Source organism: Equus przewalskii, chromosome 17, assembly GCF_037783145.1.
Source record: "Equus przewalskii isolate Varuska chromosome 17, EquPr2, whole genome shotgun sequence".
Lineage (NCBI taxonomy): Eukaryota > Metazoa > Chordata > Mammalia > Perissodactyla > Equidae > Equus > Equus przewalskii.
In genome coordinates, this window is record NC_091847.1 from 52,498,064 (window position 1) to 52,517,834 (window position 19,771).

Below are 19,771 nucleotides of genomic sequence, written 5' to 3' on the forward strand. Positions count from 1 at the left end.
AATGCATACATCAAAAAAGAATACAAAATTTTTGATATATTGTATTTTCATTATAACAGGGTTAAAATATTTTATTTCCAATATGATTTCTTCTTTAAATCATGAGACCTTTTAGAAGTGTACTGCAAAATTTCTAAACATTCAGGAATTTTGTAGTGATCTTTTCATTATTGATTGCTAATTTTAATTCCAAAGTGGTCAGATAACATATTCTTTATGATTTCAATCATTTGAAATTTGTTTATGTGCTGTATGGCCAATGATACGGTCAATTTTGGCAAACATTCCATTTGTGCTTGACAAGAATGCACATTCTCTGGTTGTTGGGTGAAATATTCCATATGCGTCAATTAGGTCAAGTTCATTAATCTCATTGTTTAAATCTTCTATATCCTTATTAAAATTCTGTCTGCTTGTTCTATCAATTACTAAAAGAAGTATTAAAATTTTCTATCATGATTATAGATTTGTGTGTTTTTTAACCTTTTAGTTCCATATTTTGAAGTTATATTACTAGGCACATACAAATTTAAGATTATTTTATCTTCCTGGTAGATTGAACATTTAGTATTATGAAATACTCTCTTTTAACTCTTTAAAGTCTACTTTGATATTAGTATAATACATCAGTTTTTCTGAGGGAGGTTGGTTAGGACTTGCACAGTATATATTTCTCCATCCTTTACTTTCAATTTTTCTGTATCTTAATATTTAAAATGTGTGTCTTGTAAGCAGCATAGAGGTGGGCTTTTATAATCCAATCTGACATTCTTTGTCTTATTTACTTTTTAAAAGATTTATTGAGGTGAAATTCACATATACTCACATAAACATAACATTAACCATTTTAAAGTAATTTAGTACTAAGCATTTAGTATAGTCACAATGTTATGCAACCACCACCTCTATCTACTTCCAAAACATTTCCATCAGTCCAAAATGAACCCCATACTCATTAAGCAGTTTCTCCCCACTTTCTCCTCCCCATAGCTCCTGGCAACCACCAATCTGCGGTTCTCCCTCTATGAATTTACCTGTTTGGGATATTTTACACATGTGGAATCATACAGTATGTGACTTTTGTGTCTAGGCTCTTTTACTTAGCATAATGTTTTCAAGGTCGATCCAGGTCTAGCATCAGTGCTCATTTACTTTTTACAGCTGAATAATATCCCATTGTATGTATATACCACAATTCGCTTATCCACTCATCCCCTGATGGACATTTGGGCTGTTTCCCCCTTCTGGCTTTTCTTCTTTTTTTTTTTAAAGATTTTATTTTTTCCTTTTTCTCCCCAAAGCCCCCCAGTACACAGTTGTATATTTCTCATTGTGAGTTCTTCTAGCCGTGGCATGTGGGACGCTGCCTCAGCGTGGCTTGATGAGCAGTGCCATGTCCGCGCCCAGGACCCGAACCAACGAAACACTGGGACGCCTGCAGCGGAGCGCACGAACTTAACCACTCGGCCACGGGGCCACCCCCTGGCTTTTCTGAATAGTGCTGCATGTACATATACTTGTTTGAGTACCTGTTTTCAACTCTCTTGGAAATATCAAGCCAGGGGTGGAACTGTTGGTCATATGGTGATCCTAGGTTTAACTATGTGAGGAACTGCCAAATTCTTGTCTTTTAGTTGGAGTATTATAACACTTTTACTCCTTTACTGCCCTCTGACACACACTGTGCTATTATTGGCATGTATTTTAACTGTATCACTATACATTAAAATCATAGGACATTTTTACTTTTGTTTTTACTTTGAAATAATTTCAAACTTACAGAAAAGCTACAAGAATAGAAAATGTCTGTACACCCAGATTCATTAATGTATGATATTGCCATATTTGTCTTATCCTTTCTCTATTTCTATGTATCTAAACATGCATATACACAAGAAAATATAGGCATATTTTTATATCTTATGTATACATATTGCCAGAATTCAGTGATGGAATGGATATGAGAAATGATGAAAGAGAATGTGTCAAAGATGACTAAGTTTCTGGTTTGGATAATCTAACAGATAGTGGTACATTTCACTGAGCTAAAAAACATGCAAGAGAATCAGGTTTGAGGGAGGGAACTCTTGATTTTGATTTTAGATGTGCTAACTTTGAGATGTCTTTGAGAAATCCATGGGATGTCAAGTCAGGAATTAAACATACTCGACTGGAGCTCAGAGGACAGATCAGGGCAAGAGGTATAAGTCTGGAAGTTATTTGTATTTAAAGAGTAATTGTAGCAACAGATGTGGATGACACATACGAAAAGAATTGAGAGTAGAGGGCCTAAGACTCAATTTTAAGTAATGCCAAAATTTATTAACCAAGGTATAAGAGGATGAGCCTGCAAAAGAACTGAGAAGTTGCTAGAGAAGTAGGAGGGAAGCCAGGACAATGCAGTCATGGAATCCAAGAGAAGAGTAGTTCAAGCAATGACCCAATAGTAATAGTAGTAGACAAATCACGATGACTGAAAATGTCCACTGGATTTAACAATGCAAAAGTCACTAATGTCTCTGGTGAAACCTGTTTGAGTATGATGGGCAGATAAATCCAACCAGATAGGTTGGATTGAGTTATTAGGAGGTGGATAAATAACTTTTTCAAGAGGTTTTTAATAATGATGGTAGAGAAAATATGGTCACTGAAGAATCAGCAGTGTGGTATGCAGGAAGTTTTTTTTTTTAAGGTTAAAAAAGCCATCTTAAAATAGTTGATGAAAATGATCTAGTTTGAAAGGGACAAGTTGTATATACCAGAAAGAAGGGATTATTGGTGATCGAAACACAACCTTGTGAATACACTAAAAACCACTGAATTGTATACTTTAAAAGAGTGAACTTTATGATATGTGAATTTATCTCAATAAAGTCTCTTAAAAACAACAACAAAAACAAAAAGAAGGGATGACTAACAGTATAAGGTTTCTGAAAAGTTAGCAAGTGATAAAATCCAAGGAATTAGAATAACTGGCCATAGATAAGAGGAGTGAATAAATAGGCTTTAGGTTTGGCTAGTGGAAAAGTGAGATAATTTCTACTCAGAGGGCTTTTGTTTTATTTTATTTTTTAAGATTGGCACCTGAGTTAACAGCTGTTGCCAATCTTCTTCTTTTTTTTTTTTTTTTTGCTTCTTCTCCCCAAAGCCCCCCAGTGCATAGCTGTATATTCTACTTGTAGGTCCTTCTGGTTGTGCTATGTGAGACGCTGCCTCAGCATGGCTTGATGAGCCGTGCTAGGTCCATGCCCAGGATCCACACCGGCAAAACCATGGGCCACTGAAGTGGAGCACGCAAACTTAACCACTTGGCCACAGGCCAGCCCTTTATTTAGATTTTTGAAGTAGCAGGCAAGCTCATCTGCTGAGGGTAGGGATGGATGAAAGTAGGGAGTGAGCATAATTAAGAGGTTTGAGGAGAGTAGGGAAGCAATTGCAGGAGAGAGTAGGAGGGCAAATAGGAAAGCTGGACATAGCAAGGGCCCACCTGAGGTTGGTAATAATGACTTTACGGGGATACAAACATGTCCTAGTCTTAATTCTCTCCATCTGTGTTTGGTTGGTTACAGGCAAGGAGAAAGTGGACAGGTGGACATATTCAGGAAAGTATGCCTATAGCATATGGCACCATAATATCAGTTCTTATGTGAGTTCATTTCCCTCAGGGTATATATAAATAGATGATTCTAAAGTAGTCTGGCCTCAAATGAGTCTAATTCTCACGAACCTTGCTTGAAACAGTTTCTGCTGAGGGGACAGTCCTACCCAGAAAATAGTCTCCTGGCCAGAACTGGTGGGCACTTCTATGCAGTGGCCTCATGCAAAAAAAGTCTGCCAAAATGGGAATAAACTGAGGCAATCAGAGGCTTGCTCTCAGGAATTAGAATTAGGAAATACCAAGATAATACAATTAGAGGCTTAAGCTGAAAGGATACACTGAAAGAACAGAAGATAGAATAAATTGCATGACATGACAAATAAGTTAATTATAAGTAAGCAGAAATCAGGAATAAAAGCAATATACAAAACAGCAGGTGAACTCTAGAGGTGGCAGAAAAAAACTAAGAATTCTAGTGAAGTAAAAATGAAGAACATCTGAGTTACGTGAACGGCAGAGCGCCACAGAGAAGCCACAAAGACGTCTGCCCAATTCTTAGGTGCTGTCCTGGGCTGATTTACAATTCAACTCCAAAAGGCCTGGCCATACCACACTTAATGATCTTGAATACTTTTGGATTTCCATTTTCCTTATTGCATTGTATTTTAAAAATAAAAATACATTTCTTGAAATAGCCTACGTTGAATCTCTGCTTCTTACAACTAAAAGACCCTAATCAAAAAATACAATAAAACTTCTGTGATTAAATGACTCAGCAGATTTTCATCTCTGGCAGATCTTACCTATACGTTCACATAATGTATTACCAAACAAGAAGTGAAATTTTTTTCCCTAAAATCTGAAAAGAAAAACAATGAATTGCTTAAAATAATGACTATAAACTAAGAAAGTAAAATATACAGTGTTAAGATGACCATTAGATCAGTCCTGGTCAATGACGCCCACACTCTCATTCTTCTCATCCCAGTTCAAGGAGACATTTCCACTCAATCTTTCCCACTGCCACCTTAAGAGCATCATTGTCCAAAAAACCCTCATTTATTCTTAATTACTATGAGAATCATTTCTCCTGGACCAAGGAAGCAGTCCATCCTACCACAGTCTGACTCCCACATTGGTATTGCCACATCAAATTAAGAAACTTGTCACTCTTACTTTGAAAATTTCATAACCCCTTTCCTTTGGGGTATGTGTATTATGTAGACCTAAATAATAAACTACAATAATTTCTAATCACATCCCTGGCTCATGCATTTTTAAATGGGCTGGTATATTTTTAACTTCAGAGTTCATTTCCATAAGTTTTATTTTATAAAAGCAATAAAATCAAAGTAGAAAAACATTTAAGGGGAAAGCATTCATATCTCTACCTCCCTAAGCCACTATTATCACTTAATATTTTCTTCTAAACTATTTTCAATGGAAAACTAAAGAAGTCATGAAAATAAGGAGGAAGGAAGAGATACAGGGAACATTCAGGGGATTAAATCAAGAGGATGGGATGTAAATGGTAAAGGAAAGAAAGGAGTCAAAGATATTGGGTTTTAGTTCAAACAATTTGGTTCCATTAACTGAATTAGAGACTATGTGGACAGACAAAATATGGGGAGACAGACGAATGAATGCTACCCACCATCACCAAGTACTTTTAGTATCTTGGTCTTTTAGAAACATTCTTTTTTAGTCATGTAAGAATGGTTCTGGAAGGATACATAAGACTCTAAAGAGAAGAAAAGGGTAAATGAGAAGACAGAAGTCGGAGGGAGAATTATGTTTTTACAGTATATCCTTTTGGATATTTTGATTTTAGAGAAAAACATATCTATTACATACTTAAATATTTTTAATGATTTTTTTAAAGTTATGTAAAAATCAACTTTAAAAACCACCATCAGAATAATGAGATGAAATCTGCTAACAGCTATATGTTTTCAGGGACATTACTTAACTCAGAGATATTGACAGGAAAAAAGGACTCAATTACAATTTCTGGTTGCCTCCATTAGTTGTTCAATTAGATAACTGTTAGTTCTATGAATATTTTTTTAACTATGGTAATGTCCAAATAATTGATCAATATAAAATAAGCTGTTCCTTAAAGCCTTCTACTTTCATTTTCCAAATTTTGTCTTTCCAAATGGAATGTATAGACACTTAAATAGATTTAAAATCAATCTTGATCTTGATGCCTTGGTGTTATTATTATGGCTTGAACTGTGTCCTCCAAAAAGATATGTTGAAGTCCTAAGCCCTGGTACTCAAAGTGTGACCTTACTTGAAAATTACAGCCATGCATTGCTTAATGACAGGGATACGTTCTGAGAAATGCAACATTACGTGATTCATCCTTATGTGAACTTCATAGAGTACACTGAAGGGGCACAAAATTTGCCACCCCAAAATGTGCCTCTTTAATATGAGGATTATTTTAGGCTGATTATTATTATTATTATTTTTGAGGAAGATCAGCCCTGAGCTAACATCTGCTGCCAATCTTCCTCTTTTTGCTCAGGAAGACTGGCCTTGAGGTAACATCTGTGCCCATCTTCCTCTACTTTATATGTGGGAAACCTGCCACAGCATGGCTTGATAAGCGGTGCGTGGGTCTGTACCCAGGATCCAAACTGGTGAACCCTGGGCCGCGGAAGCAGAACATGCAAACTTAACCGTTGCACAACCAGGCTGGCCCCTAGACAGATTATTCTTAAGGAACAAAAGACTCACAAAACTTTTCTTATTATCTTCCCCTTAAGAATTCAGATAAAAACAAAAACCTGTCTGAGGAAGTGAGCTATTACCTTAGCACAACATGAACTAGGTGGCAGACAGGGAGGAACCCGGGAAAGTCTGTTTGTTGGGCTCCCTCTGTATTCTTCTGTTCCTGTGTGGCCAAACACTTGTTTTCCAACTATCTGCTCCTTTTCACCTACTTGTGAATTGCCTTTCTTCCCTTTGAAGTCCCTGACTCTCCTGACCCCCAATATCTTCTTCTGTTTTTAGCTGAGGATGTTTAAGGTGAGGGCTTGGGCCACTTTGGTGAGTTACTCAATTCTCCTGGGTTTCTCCCATGCATACATGTTATTAAACTTTTGTTTTTCTCCTGTTAATGTGTCTCATGTCAACTTAATTCTTAGACCAGCCAGAAGAACCTAAAAGGGTAGAAGAAAATTTCCTCCTCCCCTGCAGAATTTACACAAACTTAGATGGTATAACGTACTACACACTAATCTTATGGCACTAATCTCATGGGACAACTGTCATACATATGGTTCGTGTTGACCGAAATGTTGTTATGCAGCACACGACTTTAGTGAAGATGAGGCCATACTGGAGTAAGAGTAGGGTAGACCCTCAATAAAATCATGACTGGTGTCCTTACAAGAAGAGGGAAATTTGGACAGAGACATAGAGGGAAGATGGCCAGGTGAAGATGGAGGCAGAGATTGCAGTTGTACTGCCACAAACCAGAAGCTGAAGAGCTAAGAAAGGATTCTCCCCTAGAGGCTTCAGAAGGAGCATGGCCTTGCCAACATCTTGATGTCAGACTTACAGCCTCCAGAAGTGTAAAACACATACTTCTATTTCTGTAAGCCATCAGTGTATGGTACTTGTTACGGCAGCCCTCAAAAACTAAAATACTTGGCTAATTAATACCAATAGGAAATGTTTATCCCAATCTTGCCTTCTTTAGTGCTTCAGTTTTACCAAAGACAGCAAGACCCAGTAAGAAAAGGGACTTTATGTCAGAATTTACCAACCTCACACTTAGGAAAGATTCTGTTTTGGCATTAAAAAGTTGACTCATGTTTTATGCTACAGTATATACCTAATCCAACTTTTCCCTGCTTATTTACATAAAAATACAAATGACATCCAAATCTAGAAAATGGAAACTTCATAGGAAAAGAGGTTTGAACGTTGGATTTCTGAAAGATTATCCTGAAAATAAAGATACATTTGAATGAATACTAAGGAATAATCAGGTAAATACCTAGTGAACAAAGTGATCTACCTGTTTTTCCTCTAACTTCCTGGGATCTATGTCCAATTAAAGTCCCTGATTCTGGTAGCAAAGATTACAAACATAAACTGAAGACAAGAAGCCAATCACATATTACACCTTTAGACCATTTGTTAGAGAAAATCAGGAAACATTTTTTTAGAAACTCCCCTCAGGAATCAGTTGATGATATAATCACATAGGTTCCCCTCTTTGTATCGGGAAGACTAAGGCTAAATCAGAAGCATGGAAAAATATCGAACACCCACAAATTAAACTTGTGATCCTAAAGAACAACCAAAAACAGGACAAAAAATTTAAATGCACATTGGGTGAACAGTTGTGTAGCAGAGGCTGTCAGTGCCCTGCCCATATCCCCTTTGCTCTCATAGGTCCAGCAAATGCTGATGGCCTCTTACTGAAAGCATCTGTAACTCTGTCTAAGCGCTGTGCTCAGAACACAGAGACGTCAGGTACCAGGGAGTTAACAATCCTAGGAGTAGCCCATAACCAAAGACTGATGGAAATTAGTTGATAATTACCCCAGCTTCCTCATCCTTCCAACAGAAAAACCAGAAGACACTTCTACCCTGTTTTCCAGAGCTCCGTAGCAGGACTGAGGCCCAGCTGCTCAGGGTTTCCACCTGCTTATTTACAGCCTTTGTATCACGTTCCTTCCCTTCCTGGTCTGAATTCCTCACTCTCTGATGTGTGCTTCCCTGAAACAGCTCCCAAGGAAACTACCTGCACTCCAATCCTTGCCTCTGGGTCTACTTCTGAGGAAACCCAACCTAAGCCCTAAACCTAAGTTTAGCTTAAAAAAGGCAAAAAGTCTCATCCATGACTCAAAATGGCTTTGCCACTGAAAACGGCACAGTCTTGAGAAAACTCACAGGGAGTTTCTTCAGTTTCTTCTTAATCTTTATTTCTAAATGACACTGCCTACACAATTTTCAGGCTAGTGAAGATGGAAGTGATCCCAAAGACTATGACTTCTCACACGTGCATCTTTTCCACCTTCACATCCCCTACCTTATTCCTTTTCCAACTCCAGACAGAAACTTCAAAACTTTCGCCAGTGCAAAACTAAAATCACAGTTTGATGGATGCAGGTCAGAAACAGCTAAGGACAATGTATATGCATTTAATTCCTTTTTTTGGAGGCCACTTAAAGGGAATACTTTCCTTAGATCTTTTTTCTAAATGAAAAAATTAATAATACATGAAAAACGTGAGATATGAGAGGTACAGAGGCTAACAAAGTGCCCACTAATCACTTACTCTCATACCTACTCCCCTTTCCAAACACTTCACTATTAATACTTATTTTACTTTCCAAATGTTTACTGTGAAAACACGATTGAGTGTATTTCTATACCTCTTCTGATGCACTTATAAAAATACAGCCATCATTTTTTACATAAACTGGACTATACTGTACATATTATATGACTTGCTTTTTTTTAAGGCAAACATAAAAATAAACCAACTACTTACAAAACTAATTCATTCTCAAACACCTTTCCATAGTTAACATTGGTTTCTATCTTCATCAACTGTCATATTGTTATATTATGCTATCAGGCAAATTCTTGGCAAAATTATATCCAGGAGACCTCCATTTTCAAAAATAATGAACTAGGTGATCCAGGGTAACCCCCTCTCTAAAGACAACAATAAAATAGGTCTAAATATAGAAAATATCTTCTTAATAGTACCAAGGACCTAGTAAGATAGCGAGGCATTACCAGACAAGAAAGGGGCCGGGAGTGAGGAGGCCTAACCCACTTATCCCTGTGGTGGGGGGAGGGGGTGTGGAGAGAGAAGGTCTAGAGCAGCGACCCTCCAACTTTAGCACATGCAAGAATCACCTGGAAAGCTTATTAAAACCTATCCCCAGAGATCCTGTTTTATCTGTAGCTTACATTTCCAATAAGCTCCCAGGTGAAGTGATGTTGCTGGTCTGAGGACCACACTTTTAACTGCCTCTGATCTAGACTAGAGGCTGGGACAGTTGGGGATGAGGAAAGTATAGAAATGATGTGGGGAACACATATTGCACCAGAGACTCCATGGAATATCAACCCCTCCTTTCATCTGCCCCTTCTCACCTTCATCTCTCAACAGGTTGTGATGCCCCTACTGCTTTTGGCCACTTTTACCTAGGGTCATGTGTCAATCCTCAGGAAAGAGGTACTATGCCACAGCTCCTCAATTTTATGACAGAGGTGGCACTTTGGTGGAGTAGGGAAAGGACAGTCTTTTTAAAAAATGGTGCTGCAGGGGCGGTGCGGTGGCATAGTGTTTTAAGTTCACATGATCAGTTTTGGTGGTCCAGGGCTCGCAGGTTCAGATCCCAGGCATGGACCTACACACCACTCATCAAGCCATGCTGTGGCAGCATCCCACATACAAAAATAGAGGAAAACTGGCATAAATGTTAGCTCAGTGACAATCTTCCTCAAGCAAAAGGAGGAAGACTGGCAACAGATGTTAGCTCAGGGCCAATCTTCTTCATACACACACACACAAAAAGGTGCTGGAACACAAGTTTTCCATATGGGGAAAAAATTAAATCAGATACCTGCCTTACACTATTTACACAAAATAAATTCCAGGGGGTTAATGACTTAAATGTGAAAGGTAAAACAATAAAGCTTTTAGAAGATAGGAGATCATCTTAATGATCTTAAGGAGGAAAAATTTTTTTAAACAAGACACAAAAAGCACTAACCTTAAAATTAAGACCTCTTCATCAAAAGATACCATAAAAAGAGCAAAAACAAAAGCCATAGAGTGGGAGAAGATATTTGTAACCCATTTAAAATGAATGACTAGTATCCAGAATATACAAGTAACCTCCACAAATTAATGAGAAAAAGACACTAATTTAATAGAAAATGAACAAAAGAATTAGAACAGGTACTTTACAAAAGAGGAAATCCTAAAGGGCCAGTAATTATATAAAAAAAAAAGGTCTCCAGTCTTAAATAGTTATTTAGTACCATAACCAAATACCATTACATAGCTATCAAATTGCAAAAACGAAAATCTGATAATACAAGTGTTGACAACAGAATAAACTCTCATATACTAAGAAACCAGTGTTATCTAGTGCAGTTGAAGATATACATATACTACTGACTTCTAGACATAGGCCTTAGACTACCCTTATGTATGCCAGGATGTAAAAGAATTTTCAGGGTGCACTGTTCATAATTATCAAAAACTTGGGGGGAAAAGTCAAATGCCCAGTGACAGTATTAAGAGATTTTAAAATTATGGTATATTATTTCAATGAAATATTTTACAGTAAAGAAAACAAATGAATTAAAGATAAATGCAAGATGAAAGAATTGTAGAAAATAATGTTGAGTCAAAAATGCTCACATAAACACATACAACATGATACCATTTATACAAAGTTTGAAATCAGGAAAAACGAATTCATATTGTCTTAGGTGGCACACACAGTGGTATAAAAAACCAAGGGTATTACTAGTGTAAATTTCAGAATTGTGGGTATCTATGGGAAGATGGGGCATGTTAAGACTGGTAAGTGATGGAGATATTTTGGGGTGCTGTTAATGTTGTATTTCTTGACACGCAAGTAGGTTTTACCACGCTTTGTTTTACAACTATTTGTTAAATTATACATATGAAGTTAATGCATCTTTTTCAAGACATATTTTACAATTTAAAAAAATGTTGGGAAAAAAAGATATTGCCCCTGTAGTCAGATTTATGTTGTTAAAATATGTGATCTAGGGGCTGGCCCAGTGGCACAGCGGTTAAGTGCCCACGTTCCGCTTTGGCGGCCCGGGGTTCACCAGTTCCGATCCCAGGTGTGGACATGTCATCACTTGGCACGCCACACTGTGGTAGGCATCCCACATATAAAGCAGAGGAAGATGGGCATGGATGTTAGTTCAGGGCCAGTCCTCCTCAGCGAAAAGAGGAGGATTGGCAGCAGTTAGCTCAAGGCTAATCTTCCTCAAAAAAAAAAAAAAAAATTTGATCTACAATTTATTAAGTGTGAAATCTTCAGCAATTCATCAAACTTCTTGAATTTTGGGCTTCCTCAGTTTTACCATTGAGATAACAATATATTATCTTGCATGTTGTGAGGTTTAAATAAGATAACACATATAAAAAATGTCCAGCAGTTCAATAAATAGAAATCTAAGATGCTTCTGCATTGAATGATTTAGTATCGTAAAGATGTTAGTCCTCTCTAAATTGAGTTACAGATCTAACCAAAATCCCATTTTTGTTAAGAACAAACTAAAAAAAAATTTCTAAAGAGTCATCTGTTTTACCACACCTCCCATTGTTGGGTTTGCTACAAGATAATCTGCAGCATGCATTCTCTATAGAGGTAATATTACTTCTACAGGGGCAAAAATTGATTCTTGGGAGTGGAAAAAACTTAGTTATTAAAATGGTTTGTGGCCCTCCAAAGCTCAATCTTATCCAACAAATTCTTACTCATTACTATTTAATTTCTCTCAGTATGGAGAAATTAATTAATTTAAATTAAATTTTGATTAATGTTTTTCCTTAGAAATGGTGATAATTTAAACAAAAGGTTGAGAAACACTGATCTATAACCTATTCTGAAGCAGTTGAATCTTCTATGAGGAAAGAAAACGATGGAATAATCATAGTTCTTGGAAATGAGAAAATTAGGCTATAATGCTTTCCATCTATCCAGAACAGCTGGATGGGGAAAGGGAAAACGAATGGGGAGAAGGTGATCAGAGTTTTCTGTACAACAAGTCCAAGCCATGCTTTCCAATCTTGTTCAGAAATTTTAGGAAAATGCTTAGAAATGAGAAGAAAATGCTATTACAAGGAGCAATAGTTCTAGTTTTCTTTGAGAGGAAAAGCCAGGAAAAGGTAGCCCAAGAATTTCAGAAGAACCTGATGCCCCTTTCTCACATTTAAGTAAAAGCAAGATGGATAAACTTATTTTTAAGACAGTTAATGTTTCTGAAAGACATACACATGTCAGTAAGTTTCAATGAACTAAGGGACGACTGCATAAGGATTTATTCTAATCAGTACCTATGCTGTTTGGGACAAATAAATTGCTTTCAATCTCAACAACTTTCTCACATTTTTTTTCCCTTTTCAAAAAGGAATATTTTTCATATCCATATTTTTAATCCCCTTTTCCATCCTAAATCCTGTACAATTTCCTCAGACAAATCTCTCTCTGTTCTCCATTCTATTTGAATAGGAAAAAACTCAAATAACCAGATATTAAGATGTTAAGAGAAATAAAATGACTTGGATTTACTCCAGACTATCAAGTAAATCAGTAGCACAACAGAGGTCTCTCTGTTCAAAGACCAGGCACTTCTGACGATTATTTATTGATACAGCGCCTAAGTTTAGAAGTTGACTCTCTAATTGATTTCTTCCTTAACATTGTAGAGCTCCCTAATCAACTGTGAGTTTTCCAAACTTATTAAAAATAAATGAGGAAGAAAAAAAGATAATCACAGTTTCTGAAAATGAAAAAATTAAAAATAAGCATGTATTAAAAATATATGACAAGTTAAAAAGAAAGAAAATCCTTCCTATGACAAAGAAGCATAAAAACCAAGAACAGCTTATGGGAGATATTAATAAATGAGAAAATATATAAGTGGGCATTGCTTTTTTAATGTAAAAGAAATTTGATATTTAAACTAAAAGCTTCAAAACTGATTTTGAAACATTTATTATAATATTACTGATAATTATCCACTACAGTGTGATAGGAAACACATTTGAATATTAAAGACAATGACATGAGTTATTCACTCCATAAAAAATTAAAATTATCTGTAGATTTTAATAGCGCATTCATTCAGTCAACCCCTATGGAAGATCAATTCCTTGCATAAATTCACTGCTTCAAATCCACAAAACTCACGTGTTCAGTCATTTCTCTAAATCCAGTAAGTTTTTCATCATAAAACCACACTTCTCTGACACTAAAACTTAAGGATATACATAGTAACCATATAAACGCTCAATATTACTGCTAAATATTGCTTGCAAAGAACACCTTAAATAGTCTGTCACTACGACCTTTGTTGCCAAAACAAAAACAAAGTTTCTCAACAATTTTTCAAACAGAAATGACCTTTAGATTCTTAAACTCCATAACAATATTAGACATTTTATCTGCTTTATTTTTAAAAAAATTAATCAAGAAAAATGAACTCAAGTATCTGAAGAAACTGTAAATTTTTACTTACATATTCAGGTTTTAGTTTTTTATCTCCTCCTCTGACAGCCACTTTTTCTAGTTTATCTATAATGGGCCCAATCATTTCCTCATCTTTAAGCTGAAGCTCTTCATGTATTATTTCTATATCTCGAATAGGATCTACACTTCCTTCAACATGCGTGATATCATCATCTTCAAAAGCACCTAAAATGAATTAAAGGGAAGCAATTCAATAAACAAATGATAGAGAAGATCATTATTAGAGTGAACAAAGATTCCTAGAAGGTTATCAATTTATTCAAATTATTCTGAATTCTTGCAAGTAGGACATAATATTTTTATTTTCCTATTTAGTAATATCTAGGGCACTAGCAACAAAACAGTAGTTTAAGAGCCTCAACATCTCAAAAACTAACTGATGTAAATAAAATTATGATCTTTACAGAAAAGAAAATTATGCTCCAGAAGTACTGGTATTTTCAGGTTTGGTACATTAAAAGAGCCTGAATTCCAGGCATGAGAGCCTGAAGTTCTAAACTGCACTATTAGGGTTTCCAAGGGAAACTGGATTTGGGGGGGTCGGGGGAGGAGGTGAAATCATCTGGCAGGCCTCTTCCCTGCTTCAATCTACTTTATCACTGTGGTTCTGACGGTGATTAGATAATGAACCACTCAGACACACAATTTACACAGCAGCTAATTTCATCGGCCTGATTTGAGGGTATGGTTTTTAGGGGGCTATCAAAAAAGCAGATGAAGGTGCATTTGTCATATATGAGTGACAACCATTCACACTATCTGAACAAAATGATGCTGGCCCTTATTAGAAACACATGCTATTATCACATATTTAAAGTGCAGTTGAAGCCATAATTTCAAATTGCCAACTGGAAACATAAGGGTAAAACAACCAGATATTACTGAAGCATGTGTACTGACTTTATGCCCTTTTGAAGACATAATGTGGCAACATAATTCAACTGGGATTTACTCAAATTACCAGATAAAGAACAGTATAACAAAAATGAACAAATACCAAGAAATATTATAAACAGAAAGCAATGATGTACCCACAAAACAAGAAACACATTTATAAACAAATTAATTTAATTAAAATTACCAATTAGATTATACTCCCAAAATGAGATGTCTTCAAACATAAAGCATCAATTATTTTAGATAGAGGTATCATAGGAATCATGAAAGACAGTTTGATAAGAGAAAAACAGTGACTATAGCTCATTCTTATATACCAAAGACCAAGATATTCTCACTACAGGTTACAAGGAGTTTTTAAATATAATTTCCCATAATTAAAAATAATTGTTGTTTGTATCTTAGTGAGGAATTATTCAGTAATAATAGTAAAAAATAGTATATTATGCAATTAAAATATAAGTATTTAAAATAACACAAGTATTCTTGGCATACAACTGATGTATTATATAGTGACAAATTCATATGAACAAAATTATCAAGAAATAAGGAGGTAATATCTTACTAATAAACACACTAGACAAACAGTGGTTTAGGTAAATTTTTTAAATATTTGAAAAGTATGAAAGAAGTCTCTCTAGAAGCACAATATTATTTACTTATGATTGGAGGCACTTCATACAAATGGCACAATAAAACAGGAAAATAAAAATAAAAGTTAGCTTCCCAGCAGTCAGAGCAACAAAGGAAACATGGTCAGTTCAGTTATAGAAATAACTAAACTTTTTATGACACTCAGAATGAAAAACATCCTATATGATCACTCTTACGTAGGGCCCATGAGAAAGAAACTATAGTGACGTCCCCAGAAGCATCCCTACAGTAAATCATCAGCAGGCGTTAAATGGCAACGTCTTAATCACAACCCTCAATTTTAATGAAGTGGATAATAGAGAGAAACTTAGTAATCTGAATTCTTCTGGAAAAAAGAAAATAAAGCTCTCTGATGATCTGAACTAATCCAAATAGAAAACCTAGAATACAGGTGGGGGAAAATCACCTGTCTATCTTATAACCTTCAAATTAACCTCTAGATTGTACCTCACCTGGAGTTTGCCAAGGATTAGGCTAGGAAAGGAGTTATGGTTGGATCATCACTAATCCATTCCCCCCATATAAGAAAAAACTCCAACACAGACCCTATACACTCTTGATTGCATTGTTGTTACTATGCCTGAAAGTTAGTATTATTATATTCATTTGTATGTGAGGTGGCAACATATTATGAGAACTTAAATTTATTTTTGATAATAAATATTGACAAAAATTAAGACAAAAATTAAGTGAGGGGCCGGCCCCGTGGCTGAGTGGTTAAGTGCACACGCTCTGCTGTGGTGGCCCAGGGTTTCGCCAGTTTGGATCCAGGGCGCAGACACGACAGTGCTTGTCAGGCCATGTTGAGGCAGCGTCTCACATGCCACAACTAGAAGGACCTGCAACTAAGATATACAACTATGTACCAGGGGGATTGGGGGAGATAAAGTACGGAAAAAAAAAAAAAAGATTGGCAACAGCTGTTAGCTCAGGTGCCAATTTTTGGGGAAAAAAAATTAAGTGAAGGGAACATTAAAGTTATCCTTTAAAATTAAATAGCCTTGTGATAAAACGAGGCCAAAAGCAGCTGTAAAATATAAGCTTACGAAAATTTGGTGGCCATCTGGGTAATTTCCCATTTCTTAGAAGTAAAAAATTAGAGATTATTTTCCAAAGATACGCTTCCAGGTCAACAGACCTTACCCTACACTTACATTATAGCATTGCTTCACATCTTATCTTTTTTAGCACAAGATTTAGTGGTTAAGAATAAGAGCTTTGAAGTCACACAGGCTTACTGGTCATAAAATCTCAGACAAATCACTGAACCTCTAGGGATCTCACTTTTACATCTTTAAAATGAAGATGTTTCTGCCTCTCAGAGAAGGGGTATGATTAAATCAGATGTAAAGTGCTCAGCAGAGAGCTCAACAAGTAGAATTCTTTTAGTAATTGAGGCATATACCATTTTTTTATGATGTAGGAATTAGTAATTGAGGAGAAATTCCATAGTAATATAATCAGACATTAATTTTGAGTAATATCATTTCATGTTACTCAATTCACCTTGGAAGAGGTTAAAATAAACTTTATGAGTTTACAGGGTTTTTCCACCATCAATTCTTACTATTTCCCCAGAACATTTTTAGCCTAGTCCATCGTCAAAGTTATTTATTTCAACTTCACATTAACTAAAGCAATTATCATAATTGTTACAATTATCACAATTGCCCTTTGGGGGACACACTGTACTGGTAAAGATGACTCCAGTCATCTTGAAGACTACACCATATCATACTGAATTGCTTGGTGAGAAAGTTATTTCCGTTTCAATTCTCTTTCAGTCCTTCTGACTACGTCAAAGAGAAAGTCTCAGTTTGATGCTGTTGGTCTTTCTAATATTATAAATTTACCTTTTTACCAACAGAGCAGGCCTCAGCCTCAGAGCTTCTAAAGGCTAAAAAATTTTTAATATGTAGTTTCACTGTATTTATTTTTATTATTTTCAATTTTGGCTAGTGATATTAATTATCCTTACATTAGTGACGTTTCCTGTTTAAATAAATTTAGCCAAAAACGTAAGACTACATTTTTTGGTAAAATCAACAAATGTCTGAAAATATTAACTATGGACATTTTGGTGATGGGATGTCATCTGATTTTTACAAACTTTTTTGGTAGTACTATTTTGTATAAAATGATGAGGTGGGGCGACACGCTGCTATGCAATACTTTAGCTGAGATAGTCAGGGAGACCTCTGAGGAGATGACACTGAAGCTGAGACTAGAATGGCCAGAATGAGGCAGTAATGTGAAGATTTGAGGGAAGAGGGTTCTAAGAAGAAAGTATAAAAAGCTTAAAATGGGAACAAGCTTGAAGTGTTTCAGAAATAGAAACAAGGTGAGGGTAGGTGACCCACAGCAGAGGATGGTAAATAGTTTAAGCCGGAGAAGTAAAGCAGTTCACATACATCTGTAAGCCAGGGAGTCTGGATTCTATTCTAGCTGTGATGGAAAGCCACTACTTGGAGAGCTTTAGATGAAGGGGAAGTAGGGTAAGAATGTATGATTTATGATTTAAAGAGGCCACCTCGGCTACTTTAAAAAGAACAGACTCTAGGGGCTGGCCCCGTGGCCCAGTGGTTAAGTTCGTGCGCTCCGCTGCAGGTGGCCCAGTGTTTTGTCAGTTCGAATCCTGGGCGCGGACATGGCACTGCTCATCAAACCACGCTGAGGCAGCATCCCACATGTCACAACTAGAAGGACCCACAACGAAGAATATGCAACTATGTACCGGGGGGCTTTGGGGAGAAAAAGGAAAGAATAAAATCTTAAAAAAAAAAAAAAAAGAACAGACTCTAAAGGAGGGGACAAGAGTGAGGGCAGAAAGACTAAGTTAGGAGGTGGTTGTAGTGGTGCAGATGAGAGATGACCAGATGAGTGGTAACTTGAAATAAAATTATAGCCACAGAGAAGATGAGAAGTGTTTGTACCGGGAATATATTTTATAGATGCACTAGATGTAGGATGGAAGGTCATGACCAGAGATACAAAGCTGGGAGTTAATCAGATGTGTTGGAAGCTACGGGTCTGAACGACATCACGTAGAGCGCTCCAACACGCAGATGTGTGATAGCAAGGAGGAGTCATCAAAAGACACTAAGAAGGGGTAGCACAGTCACAGAAAAAGCAGGAGTATGCTCTTATGGGAGTGAGGGAAAGAAAATGTTTCAAGAAGGAAGGTGTATAGTTGGTGCAAGGGACTCTTGGGATTTCTGATTTCAGGTTCTTAGGATAGATACCCAGTAATGGGATGGCTGGGTCATAGGGTATTTCTGTTTTTAACTTTTTGAGAAATCTCCACACTGTTTTCCATAGTGGCTGTACCAGTTTGCATTCCCACCAACAGTCTATGGGCAATCTCTCTACCATCTCTGCTCTGGATCTTATCCTCTCCCAAGGAAGTTTGCTCCACAGATTGTTCTTTCTATTTCCCGAGACCGCAATCTATTTTGCCTTTCTCTCTCCTATATTAGTATCATATCCATTCCACTAATACTTTCCCATCAACATTTAAGTAGGTTTAAGATTCTACATTAAATTAATCATGTCAGTCACCCTCGGACATTAATTTCCATTCCAGCTAATGCTTTCTTTCCGGCAGCTCAGAGTCAAACTTCTTGAAAGAGCCATCTGTACCTGCTCTCTCCGCTTCTGTAGTTCCTCTTTAAAACATAATCCACTGCAATTTGGTATGTGCCTCCACCATGTCAACAGAAATTGATCTCAAAAAGGACACCAATGATTTACCTTCATGATGCTAATCAAACGGCTATTCTTCAGGAATCTTGAATGATCTCTCAGTAGCATCTAACTTCAGAGCACTGACATAGTCTCTTCCACTGCTTCTTTCTAACTTCATTCTCCTGATTGTCTTCTATTTTCCCTGGCCATTTTTTCTTGGGCTATTCCTTTTCTTGCTCTAAGTACCCTATAAATGCTGATATCTCTCTTAGCTGTCTTCTCTTATCCCTCTATTATACACTCATTAACAGAATTTCCAGCTCAGAACTCCCCTGAGTGGCTCCAGTATACTTTGAGGTAACAGCAAATAAAATGAATCAAAAAACCTTTTTATTTATTATATAAATCATTTCTATTATAAAATCTATTCATAAGTGAATAAATGCAAAATGTCAATGCTTATACTAAAGTTGAGACTTTTAAAACTTGTGTAGCTTCTTTACTGAGATCCAGTCAAAATACAGAAATAATATATGACTTGGTAAGATACATTTGACTATCCATATGGTATTGGACATTCTGCATGATATTTATTTCTTGGTATGAAGTGGCTGAAATGAGTTGGCTATTTTCAATTATTATAAATCAAATGAAG

General features: G+C 36.4%; 1 protein-coding gene across 3 annotated transcripts in view; it reads right to left on the reverse strand.

Annotated features, from left to right (window-relative positions):
• The window catches only part of OLA1 (Obg like ATPase 1), a 168,127-nt gene that overhangs the window by 60,015 nt on the left and 88,341 nt on the right, over positions 1 to 19,771 (reverse strand). For all 3 annotated transcript variants that reach the window (XM_070580221.1, XM_070580219.1, XM_070580220.1), the window contains one exon: positions 13,871 to 14,046. In XM_070580221.1, coding sequence (XP_070436322.1) covers positions 13,871 to 13,945 — 75 coding nt within the window. In that variant the 5' untranslated portion in view covers positions 13,946 to 14,046. The remainder of the gene's footprint in view (positions 1 to 13,870; positions 14,047 to 19,771) is intronic.